The sequence below is a fragment of the Aristolochia californica genome, unplaced genomic scaffold, assembly GCF_029961685.1.
Source record: "Aristolochia californica isolate CCGP_79_NKW_82.1479 unplaced genomic scaffold, dmAriCali1.0.hap1 SCAF_4, whole genome shotgun sequence".
Lineage (NCBI taxonomy): Eukaryota > Viridiplantae > Streptophyta > Magnoliopsida > Piperales > Aristolochiaceae > Aristolochia > Aristolochia californica.
The window spans coordinates 46,104,924-46,117,686 of NW_027182103.1; the positions used below are offsets into that span (position 1 = coordinate 46,104,924).

Below are 12,763 nucleotides of genomic sequence, written 5' to 3' on the forward strand. Positions count from 1 at the left end.
CGTTCAAGCGACCTTCAGCTGTCGAAGACTCGTTCGACGCACGTCTTTTAGCGCGTCGCGATGTCGGAGGGCGTCAGCACGGTTAATGTCGAGAAGAGAGCGAGGGTGGCTGTTGGGATACGGATTCCAATTTCGAGGTCTACGGGCGGAAAATGGACCGTTGGATTTGGGAAGATGTGACGTGGATGATCGGCGGAGATGGATTTCGGCGGCACCGCTTTAAAGTTGGACCGACTGCGTCTAACTAGGGTTAGGGCTTCCGTTACTTTCGGAGTGAATGTTCGCATTGACTACGAGCTGTGAAGAAATCAAATCCCCGAAGGAAGTCCTCGGACTACTAAGTTTGGTAGCCCTCACTAAATCACGGCGCCGTTTGCTGGATGTAAAGATGTGACACGCAACGTTTACGCGGTTGATCTCGGGGCCACTCGTCCATATCATTTTCAGTCATGGCAAGTTCCTGTAAAATCTGAAGAAGGAAAGTGTTTGTAAGAGAATGATTGGAATTTAGAAGTTTCAAATCACGCAGGATCGATCAGAGTTTCAGAATAAGATTTTGAATTTAAATAATGAAGGCGGATAAGAAAAGGGATCAGGAGAGGACGAGGCTGTCAAGCGGTGAACAGATGGGAAAGGGCAAAAGATACGATTCATCATTTCGTCTGCTTAGCAAAGCGGCAGCTTTTGAGGGGAGGGGAGGGAGACAGGCGACACTGCTTCTGATTTTTGAAATGGAAGCGATGAGACTTCCAATTCAACATTTGCTTTTTACAATCTTTACACTTGAAAAGACGAAGTAAGAGGAGAGAGAAGGAGGGTTTGGAACGTGATTGTAGGACGCTACCTTGTCAACCTGATAGCTCCATCTGTTTGTCCTTTGCAGATCTTTTCTTTCTGAAGGGCAATTAGCAAAAAGTTCTGCGACGGCCGAAGGTTATTATAATATAGTCAATGAAAAGTGAAGTGAACCGAAAAAGGAATGGATCTGTTTACGGAAAGTAACAGCTGCATGTCATATAAAACAGAGGCCAGAGCGTTCTGGTTTGAGCTGGAGGCCTGTCGTAAACTACGCTGATTCAGTCCCTCATAAAGGTTGTATCAGCTTAGCAACTCGTTATGCTTGCTTTTAAGCAGGAGCAACTGCCAATGTCACCGGCAGCTTACTCCACTGCACCTTTGATCAAGATTTTAGCAGTTCACGCACAAGGAACCCAAACAAGATATGCAGACCGATAAATTCCAATCCCAATAAACTGATCAGAAAGTCATGGTTAGCTGTTAAATCAAGCAGAAGCATCCATCCAATCTATGAAGAAAGCAAATGAAATCTTGTTTCTTTTTATTGCTCAAGGAAGAGTCCCAGCCGAATTCCTTATTGCTGTACCAAAACATGATTATCATCATCTCTTTAAACTGACAAAAATAAAAATAAAAATTAACATTCCTGACAAAAAGTATAAAACATCTACCTTCCCTTTCTTCAAAGATTATCAGACAGTTCAAAATGCCCCACCCTTTACAGTTCTGAATGGTGAACATCTCACTCTTCTGGATCAGTTTTTTAGCTCCAAATCGAAGAAGGCTATTTTTGGGGTTAAATTTCAGTTCCAGTTACTTTTTCACTAATTGTAGTGCCATATCCTGGTCCACCCTTGCGGTATGACATGAGAAACTCAACTGGATAACCCTTCAGTTTATGAGGCACTACTCCCAGGTCATCAAATGTTAGAGCTACAACACAGAAAACAAGAGATGTATCAAATAATTATACTTCTCAAAGCATCATGAACGGAAATCTTCACCAACTCAGGGAACCCAAGCACAAACCATTTGGAGACACAAGTGTATCTACAGTGAGAGCATTGATCTCATCCAAATTGAATATCTGAGGTGAGGGTAGAGGAACAGGAACTTTATTTAGTAAGAACTCTCGAGGAGACGCCAGTGCCTGCAAGACCATGATTAAACTGTTAGCACTGATGCCAACGATCATTATAGAACATTTTGATTTTCTTTCTTCTAGTTTCCTTTTGCCTATTTTGACAACAGATTGTTGGATCTTCAATAGCCAGGAAATTAGATATCACTTATAGTTCAAGGCAGCGTATAAATCAGAAGAATGCATTTACGTAAATAAAAGAAAACAAGTGACAGACGAGAAGCTCTATACCAAACTTAGAACCTAACTCTCTTTCCTGTATACAGATATTCTTGCTTTTGAAATCTATGCATGATGCACAACCTTTTTCGACCTTTCCTTGTATTTCTTATTATAGCTTTAACCAATAACACTCACCACTAAAAAAAAAATGTAGTGAAGATTAACTTCTACACAGTCTAAGATATAAAAGATGGACTCAAGCAGATTTTACAGACCAAGCTTTTTTACTTCAGAGACTTCAACTTGAAGATCAATGCTTGACAAAAGCAAAGAAGTAATATAGAGATGAATCTTTACAAAAATCGTCTATTAATACCTGAAGATCAAAGCAGGCACATCTCAAAAGTTACTCTGAAGAAATATCAGTAATCAACTAACAGACCAGAGAATCAGATTGTATATCAATTTGAACTTGCTGAAGAGTAATGTAACCTTGCAGACTAAGCACTAAAGGGCAGAGACTTACCCTTGCAATGGGGAAAGGAACCTTTACATAACGAGGCCATTCACGGATAGTGTCATACATTAGCTGTGCCTGCATAATACCAGCGCTACGAAAAATGATCTCTTGTTGAGATAATAAGCAGATTTCTTTCCATTTTCCATCACTCAAAAATGAATGCAAAAGACCAATAAATTACCAGTTCATGTATTGTAAAAACCTCCGGTCCACCAAGTTCATAAATCTTCCCCTTGCTAGTTCCGCCATCCTTCAATGAAGCAACTACTGCAGCAGCCACATCAACAACATATACTGGTTGAATTCTGGAACAAAAAAAAAGAGCAGAAGTTATTTTCGATGTTTTGTCAAGACTGCAAACCACAAAAAACAGCAACCAAAGTAAAAACACATCAAATGAGAAAAGACTGACAGTCGAGAAAAAATAGAACAGACTGAAAAGAATTTCTGGACATACTTGGCAGATCCATCTCCAATGAGTGGAAGAAAGCTCCATTTCTTTGCAAACTGTGCCCATCTATTCAATATCCTATCTTCAGTACCAATCAGGACAGCAGGTTTCATTATGGTTGCCTGTGAATGGAGCTTAACACAATCAATCCAGCTGGCCACAGAAGGTACAAGTTTCATTAAAGCCACCATGCTTTAACACTTTTTTACTAACTAATCGTGCATATTCAGGAGGGAAAATGATCAAATGGTAGCTTCCACTTTTTTCCCTCAAAACTAACTGAGTTTGCCTTAGTCAAATGAAAGTTTAAGATCTCAAGCCAAGCTAAACCTCAACCAGAAGAACACTGATTCCTTCAGAACCCTAGCTTGGATAGCAAATCCTTGTTTGTCTTGAAAATTTTATAACAATTGATAAAAAAACAAATTCAACATCACATTTCTTGAATGTTTGCGATAAGCTCTTTCTCAGAAAATGATGCCTTTCAGAATGGTTCCAGTCAAGTGTTGCACTGTAATTCATCCATGACCATCCATTAGTGAAGAATGATGCAAAAGAAGAGACATTGAGAAAAATCCATGCCTAATTACCCAAGATTATATGAATTTGTGAAGCTAAGTCTAGCCCCTATTGCCAGGTTTTTGCACTTCTGTCAAAATTTCGCATTAGTGATACTCCTTTTTCATCTTTTGACTTATGACAGGCAGGAATTCCATTGGTGAGACTCAATGTTTAAACTTCTAGCTGAATTCTGGATTTCTGATTTTTCTCGAAGAAGGCATTAGCTAAAATCTTAAGCTACTTCAGTAGATTGGCCAAGAAGATTGGAGTGCAAAGTCTTAATAATTTGACCAATTACTGCAGCCACTTCACTTTTGAAGACTAGTCTCCCTTTCCAAATTTCACAACATATGTGACTTGAGGGGACTTCTAAAAGAGATTTACTGCCTTGGCACAGGAATAAGAAACATGACAAAGGAATTTAGAATAGGTGTCTCATAAGTACCATTAAGCACATATTTCACGAAGAACCCCCAAGCAGAAATGTCAAAGAGTACAGAAAGAGGTGATCCACAACAACCCCCACAAGAGTGCAAGAGAGCCAGGCTTTATTAACCCTCTCCATTGAAGCTGGCCACAAGTAAGATTTCTCCTTTTTGTGGCACACTTGAGAAAGAGTGAAGCTTTGGTCAACTGAAAGCTTCCATGGGAGGAAAAGGAAATATTGGTGCGGACCAATGCTTTGGAGATGAGCAGAACAAGAAAACTGTGCCACTTCCACAAAAATGTCTCATTGTGGCACATTGAAATGGGCTTAAGCTGTATATAAACAGTCATTGACCAAATTAGCCCCATCTTCCCTTACCCTCTCTCAAGGTTTGAATTAAAGTATGAATGGCTCCACCCTAGAGTCTCCACTGCTATCTATTTATCCTTGCTATGCTAAGAAGAGAATCGTAAGCTGCTGCTACGCCCCCACCCCACACACACACACACTCCTCCTCGGTCATTGAGATAAATTTTCTTATTGTGAGAAAGGTTACTTATGCACTTATAAAAAGAAGGTTTACAGAAGGGAGAGAAAACGCCAGAATACAAAAAATGTATAAAAAGGAAAAGAATAAAGGGGAAATCAAAGGATCAAGAGAAGAAGGCATCAGTCAAATGGGGGAAACAGAACAAACTCTTCTTACCCCATCATTAGCCAGCAAACTTGCCTCCAAGCTGCCAGATAACAGACCATGAGACAAAATTTTAACAGTTAAATCTTTTATTTTCTCAAAATAGTTACCATACCACAAATGAACAGATCTTGCCCATGAAATCACGCTATAAGTATTTCTTTCCACCATTATGGGGAATGAGAAGGTCTTGACTTATGGTATTCTAAGAATTATCTATGCCAGTATAAACAACCGAGTAAAAGACTTGACCTCAGGAAATTCTCTTAAGAGTGATTCTTCTCCAGCTGCCTTAGCTCTCAGCATTCTAGATGGAGACGAAGAAGAAGCACCCAAGCAAGATAATTGCACAAGTCTCTCAATTCCACCATGTTCTCTAGCTAGCTGAAATGTGAGAAAAAAGGAAAACTTACTATCATATGATCCAAATAATAACAGAGGTTTCAAACAAATGTATTATTCTCCACCATCAAAAAGTTTTGTCACAGGATTCATAAAATAAAAACCAGAAAAGAGAAGTTCTTTGATATTTGACGGATTCTCGAGGTCCCTGGATAAGTTGTTCATACAAAATATAAGTTGAATCATGTTCTAGTATCATAGGGTTCAAAGTAAAAGTAACAAATCTAAAAAATATGCAAATATAACCTGAAAAAATCTCGTAAAATAAAGAATTTGAGTAGAGAAGGGAGCAGATATTTTTAAGTTCTTTGGTGAGTTTTCTATACAGAGCAGATAATAAAAAACATTTTAGGTGCTTACTGCATCAATCATACATACTATTTACTTTCAAGAAGTTACAGAGACATAAGATGGCAACCTATTTATAGTATTTTTTAAATGGTATTTATAGTAACTTTTAACGTGTGCTTCACAAAATTTCAATTTCTTTTGTCTGACACGTTGAAGTGATACAATAATAAATGAATAGCAAAATTAATCTTCAATAGCCTAGAGACACATGATATCTTGCACGAAGTTTATGGTGAACTTGTTTTTTGGTCACAAGAAATTACTCTAAATAGTGTTCAGAGACTTTTTAAATGGAGGCGACTGTAAATAGTATCCGTAGTCTTATTCTCATTACCTCTCTAAACAAAGTTGGATTTCAGTATACAAAAGATTAAGAAAATCTCTCTAACAAAGTCAAAATGTCCTTCTGTCAGTCACTCTTTTAAGTCTTTGCAAGCAAACCAAAAATTGTGCAAGGAAAGGTTGAAGTTTGTCAAACCTAAAGCCCCTATCAGGACACAGAGATACTTCAAATTTTGTTGCCAGAATATTGGTGTTTCAACAGAAGCAACAACATCTTGCATGGGTTAACATATGAGGCTATATACTGCTAGATCAATATTTTCATTGTTTTTAACCCGTCTCATCTGTACAAAGTTATCTGCCTTTATGACCCACCACAATAAAGTGGCTTCCCACCTTTGCTAGTATCCCAAGATGTCTATTCCCAAACTTCATACTACAAACCGACCTACTGGCCTGGTTCCTGAGGTTAAACAAAACAAGTCTGTTTCTGGTATATTTTCTGATCATTCCTCCCCAACAAGAAAACTGTTTTTGCAATTAAACATGGTTTCCGGAAGAAAAAAACTGTTAGAAGTTGTCATTTTAAGTCAATTAGTTTTCCTTATATTCTAGAAAACTAATTTCATCTAGAAAGTAGATTCTTAGGGTTTAGGGTTTGCAAGGTTTTGAATATTGTTTAACTATAAATAGGGGATGGTGGTCTCTAATGTCAAACGCCTAGCCAATACAGCCCAAAAGACCGGTCTGTTAAGTGCAGAAAACCAAGTACCTAACCCAGGTGGACCAGGGGTGGACAAAACCTAACCCAGATGGACCGGAACCACGTAGCTCTGACACCTACCGCTCCCGTTCCCTACCGCTTCTGCTGGGATTCGAATGTGGAACGTGGTGCCCAGTTCTAATATCATGTCAAACGCCTAGCCAATACAACCCAAAAGACCAGTCTGTTAAGTGCGGAAAGCCAAGTACCTAACCCAGGTGGACCGGAACCACCTAACTCTGACATCTAAACCCTAGTCTCTCCAACACTTTTCTCTGGCAAATCCCATATAGTATTCGAGCATGTCGTTTAGGGTCTATGCGTTGACCTGGTCAACTAACAGAGATCATGTTCTTTTCTTAATCTTTATATGAGATGTTATTGTTTGTAAATTAGTTTTTTAGTAAAATAGTTTTCTTCTCCCCCAACCAGCAAGCTTTGTTCCCGTGCAACCTCCTCCTATGATTTGAGAAGCTTGTCTGCCTCTGACAATTGAGTCTGCACTGCATCATTCCTTTGTTCCTTATCGATGCCAATGTTGAAGTAGAAGATTTTTTAAGCGAAAGATACTACTATGATATAGCAAAGAAGGTCAAGAATTCAACTGTCACTGCATCAAAGTCAGACTTGATGAAGGCGGTCCCGTCATACTGATCAAAAACAATTGTCCAAAGCTGCCTCTCAGTCCCCACTCCACAACCCCCCCCCCCCCCCCCCCCCTCATATATTTCTTTCACACTCATCCCCTATATATATCACATAGTCAGTTGTGCTAGCTTTTGCATGCCTCTGTTGGTTTTGTTGATGGATTCGGTGCCAACTAGAAATCAAACTCCAAATCAGTTGTCTCAAAAATCTTATCCAACAGGCAACCATACAGTGGATTCTCACAATTGGAGTTCTTGTGGGCTCCTCTTATTTGGATTGGCTGTTGTGTGATGAGTTTTCAGCAGGATGCTATCAAACGGATTGGATTTGTAGCTAGTGCTAGTGAAGATGATTCAGTCATAATAACTCATCCACGTGGTGGGATATCTATGCAGGAGTTCCCAAGGATTATGTTGGAGAAGAGGTATTATTCCCCTAGGGGAAAAAACATCTCTTATTGGTGACAGCCGGAAAATTGTTATCTTTATGTTGATGACCTAGTGGCAGTATTAAAGATAAAACAGAGTTTGGGCATAAATAGTGCTCTTCTTTTTTTTTTTTTCTTGAAGGCCCAGTTTTTATAGTGTGGCTGCTGGGATGAGGACAAAAGGAGAAACTTTTGGGCTTCTCCTATAGCATTTCACAAGAGAAACCTGCACCTATGCATCAGAATTCTGGTGCAGCCTCCATTGTTAAGGACGATTGGGTTCTTGAGCTCTTCCCTTGTGCAACTGCACTTTGTGCCCATGTCCAAAGCCTTAGTCCACTCTTTCAGCACTAGGTTGTTCTTCTCTCATTAATCAACTTTAGTGTTTACGTGTAGTTAAATTTCTGGTCAGATTTACTAGTCTTATTTTACTAGCCCAATTTGATTGATTTGCTGATAAACTCTAGGTTGAGTTTGTGGTCTAAATTGATGGACAATTTTTTTTTGTAAAATTATTTGATCAATGTTTATGAATGGTTTTCATGGTGATTTTGGTAGTTCACTCTGGCGGTCTCATATTGTTATGCACTTCGAGTTAATCATATTTTAAGCACTTCTGTTAGTAGGATCCTCCCGTAAGCTTTTCTACTCATTGTCACATTCCATCTTAAATTAGGAAGATGACTCTCTATAATTTAGTACAATTAATTCCTTCATGTTTTGAGATGAAACTCTTTATTTTTCTTTGGACTTCCAAATACTTTGTGTGGTTCAAACTGTATCTGGAATTGAATGTGTCAATCCCTTCACATGAGCTTCGTTTGGTTTATTATTGTGGGGTATATGGAGTAATTTTGTCCTTCAAGATGTATTGTGGCAAATTTCTTCTGCTACCCATAAAAGTTGGTGGTTTTTCGCCGCCATTAGGTAGTCTGTTCCATATATTTCCACCTTTTCTGTGCCATACCCTCCTGCCAGGGTTGTGAGAGTCCTTGTCTTTACTAGCATTTTTTTGTCTGTATTGTCCGCTGGGACAACTTGAGGTGGCCTGATATTCAAGGGAAAATGGAAGAAGTTTAATGTCAAAGCATCTAGAGTTTCACTAATGTTCACGCTACAATCATTGGTATGTATTTCCTAGCTTGACAGGGGGGAAAGAAAATAGTACGAGTGCTGATGAAGTTAAGCCCAGAACCATCCTACAAGTGCAAGCTCAAGAATTAAAACTACAAAAAAGTCGAAGATCACATAAAAGTTACAAAGCTTCACAAGCTGCAAAGTGAGGTGACCAATTTCTGTATTTCTTTCTTGTTCTTATGCTTAGAATGGGAAATTACAAAACATATTTTGTGACAAGCTGAACATATACGCTCCTGTTAAAGAGGTTTGTAGAAGTTGTTATTTTGAGTTAATTAAGTTTTTCTTATTGTATAAGAAAGTATTTTCATGTAGAAGTAAATTCCTAGGGTTTATGTGTTATAGGAACATAACTGTTCTTTGGATATTATTTAAGTTACAAATAGGGGAGAGGAGTCTCTAAACCCTAATCTCGTCAACACTTTTCTCTTGCAAATTTCACAAAAACCTACTTCCTAATGCTAACTGTTGATAATGTGGAGGTAACGAGTCAAATATGACATGTATGGCATTTAGAATTTGCTAAGTTCCCGTTTTCTTGCAAAAATGAGTCCAAGTTATCTCAAGAAAAAAAAAAACTTCTTCCCGTTGGTCTGATGATATGAAGATTGAAAGCTAAAGCAAGATGTCACCTAGCTATGGAGTAACTTTACAAACATGTTTAAAACATTGGGTTGTGTCCTATCAAAAAGAGAAAAAGAAAACACTGGGTTATAGAAGGGTTTGGCTCACAAAGCCCTAGTAACTCAAAAAATAAAGCGGATCTAGATGTGATGAGAAAAATCTTAAGTTTACATGTATCTATGAAAACAAATGGAGCAAGACAATTACAAACAAACAAAGGACTGCAAAAATGATTAGATTTTAAAATTTAGAATTTTTAGAATTTTTGAAAAATGTCAAACACATAAAATACTTTTGTATCAGAAGCAATTGGTGTCTAGTAGCCAAGATGATGACTCCATCAAAGTTTCAAGTTGCTACATGGTATCCCCTCCAACAGGGCTGTACCAAGCTTAATTTTGACAAGTTTTCCAGGGGTAATCTTGGGGCTTCTAGCATCGTTAGCGTATTTAGAAGATCAGATGAACACATTGCCCTCTCTTTGTTTGGGCCTTTAGGCCAATCTGATTGCAATTCAGTAGAAGTTAGTGTTGTGTTGCAGGGATTGAAGCTCTATCACAACCATTTTTCTAAGCAGCTGGAGGAGGGGGATTCCAAGGCAGTTATTAGCTGGTGTATTAAGTCCCTTAAGCCTCCTAGGAGGCACTAAAAATTTTCTTTGAGATTTATTCTAGCAAGCAATGTTGTAAGTAAATGGCCTCGCTGACAAATTGGCAAAGGATGGGGTAGATCATCAATTTTCTCATTGTTAAGATATCATTGTTAACTAATTCAAAAAAAAAGATCTCATTGTTAACGAAAAATCACCTTTTTCCAAAGCAACAAAAATCATGTTGTGAAATGAGAAAGAAGAAAACATAGAATTAAGAGACATTCCTCTTAATAAAATCAGTATATTGAGCCTCACTAAGCAAACTTAAGTCAAAAAATTTCAAAAAAAAAAAAAGAGAACTTAAATAACGTAGCAAAACCCTATTGGTTGGCACTCTGGAAGTTCAAAAATCATTTTCTTAGATTACATACTATGGTCTTTCAAATGGGTATCTAGCATCTGCTGTGGGATGATTCTGCCTAATATGCCACTTTGTTTTCATGTTTCCAACCTACATTAGTACTTTTTTTTTTTAGGGTCGAAAAAAGTTTCATTCGATATCAAGGGAAGAAGAAGACGAAATAGCGACCCAAAGGCCCTGGGAGTCAGAAATACAGGACCCTACATTAATACATAGTTTCATCCATTCATGTTTAAAGATAAAACCAGGAACCTACCACTGCAATCTGTTCAGCCATTGCATGATGAACCTCCTCAAAGCTATAGTTTCTTGTCTCATAATCCCTTCCTGCTAACACAATCTACATCACTGATTTTCAAAATTCTAAAATATCCTGAATTCAAAAAAAAAAGATAAAATAAAAGACTACTGACCTATGAGGTTAATAACAACGTTTGCCTTTGCCAAAACTGCTTTCACAGAATTTTCATCTCTAGGATTGTATTTCATGGGTACAATCTGACATGTTAAATAGTACAAATTTGGTGAGAAGAAAACTGAAATCAGAGTAATCACAAAAACCAAGGTCCATCAGCCACCCAAAATGGAATTGGAGTGCATGATCACTATTTACCTGACCCAGATCACCCATTAACTTGAGATGCCGGGGAGAATCTTCAGAACCTCGAAAAGGAACTAGCACCTGGGACCCCATTTTAGCTGGACACGCAAAAGACTGGATTAAAGTCCATGGCTGTAGTAATAGTTCACAGACATATAAGATGAGAAAACAATTAACGCTATCACATAGCATATGCAAGAAAAAAAAAATGTAGTGAAGTAGCAAATAAGAAGAAATAGTGGAGAATGACCACAGAAATTAATTTCCATCGTACTGACCAAGCTGTTGGACAACATAGCGGCCAAGAAACCCAGTAGCTCCAAACACTGTTGCTACAATTCCACTGTCAAAGGACCCCAAACTCCATTTTAGATAGTAAATCAAAGATAGGATATTGCTTTAATAAATACAGTAGTCAAACGTATACCTGACAGAAGATCTTCCACCAGTACCTTTGCGAACAATGTAGCCTGCACCCCTAGAGGTGAGGGTTGATCCATGCCGGGGATGATCAATTTGATAATCTGATTCAGAAACAAAGCAGCGAAATTGTGATGTCGATAGATAAATCAGAAACAGAAATTTATAAATCATATGAAGAGAACTATAAAGAGAAATACCTAAAACTGTGTATGGGGAGGACAAGAGCATAAAAATTTACAATAGAAGTCAAACTAAAAAGCCACAATCACGGAAGAAACTTTCTGTTAACAAAAAAAAAAAAAAAATCGGTCGGAAAGGATCAAAAGAAAGGGAATAGCCAATCTACCAGGAATGCAGCACAAACAACTAGAGAAGACAATAAAATGTTAATATTTTTAACTACAAGAGAATAACCCCCGGAAGGAATAAAGTTACATAAACTACACTGAGAGAAAAATGCAACTTTTAACAGAAAATAAACTGAAAACATCATATAACTGTTCGTTTTCGTTTTAATAAACTCTTCAAGTTTCAAAAACAAAAACAAAAAAAATCAGATAACTTGCGGTAAATGACAACAGAAATTGCCAGAGTAAACATGCGAAATTGAAAACTATAAAAGGAAACGAAAATGAAAATCATGACATGAAGCAAGGGAAAAGCACAATGATAAGAACTACAGAGACTAGATTAGTCATATAATAAAAGCTCCAACAGGCAACGAAGCTGACAGCCAAAAAGTTTGTGTAGACGGAATGCGCGATCACTAAGCCCTAAAATAAAAAAGAGAGAAAAGCACTAAGACGAAATTACCACTAAAGTAATAAATGGATTTCAGAGGAGAAACCGATGATGGAGGGCTCAGTCGCTGGTTGACGAGGCATCTGCGATACGCCTGCAACATTCTTCTCCCCGCTCTGTCAATGCTCTTAGGCAATGTAAAACAAGCTGAAAGAGAAGAAAGAGAAGAAAGAGAAGACAATGGAAGAAGCCGAGAGCTGCACTGGATCTGCCTACCATTGTGGGCCGTGAGCACAGTTGGCCTATGGATCTTGCGAGCTCCCGTTCACCGCGGGCGAAGTGTGCCAGCGTGCACAGCAGGATGATTGGCCGAGTTAGATCAGTGTCAAAAAGCGTCAACTCGGTTCTGACTCAGATAATAAACCTAAACAAACATGGTTAATTTTATAATGAGTAATTTAATATAATATTAAAATATATTAATATAATAATTAATTAAATAAGATATTTCATTAATAAATTAAGATATATTACTATTTAGTATAAATTAATACAATAATTACGAGTTAAAATTAAACAGTGCACTAATTAATTATG

At 37.9% G+C, this 12,763-nt stretch overlaps 1 protein-coding gene across 1 annotated transcript; it reads right to left on the reverse strand.

Moving 5' to 3' along the window:
• Positions 1–1,311: 1,311 nt before the first annotated feature.
• LOC137962264 (NADH dehydrogenase [ubiquinone] 1 alpha subcomplex subunit 9, mitochondrial-like) lies at positions 1,312–12,403 on the reverse strand. The gene is made up of 12 exons (XM_068809031.1): positions 12,239–12,403; positions 11,430–11,526; positions 11,281–11,345; positions 11,015–11,100; positions 10,815–10,899; positions 10,658–10,728; positions 5,007–5,138; positions 3,079–3,194; positions 2,803–2,926; positions 2,628–2,696; positions 1,828–1,948; positions 1,312–1,731 (listed from the first exon to the last, which is right to left on the reverse strand). The coding sequence occupies exons 1-12, from the start codon at positions 12,327–12,329 to the stop codon at positions 1,595–1,597; spliced, it is 1,194 nt and encodes a 397-aa protein (XP_068665132.1). The 5' UTR covers positions 12,330–12,403; the 3' UTR covers positions 1,312–1,594.
• Between the last annotated feature and the right edge of the window lie 360 nt (positions 12,404–12,763).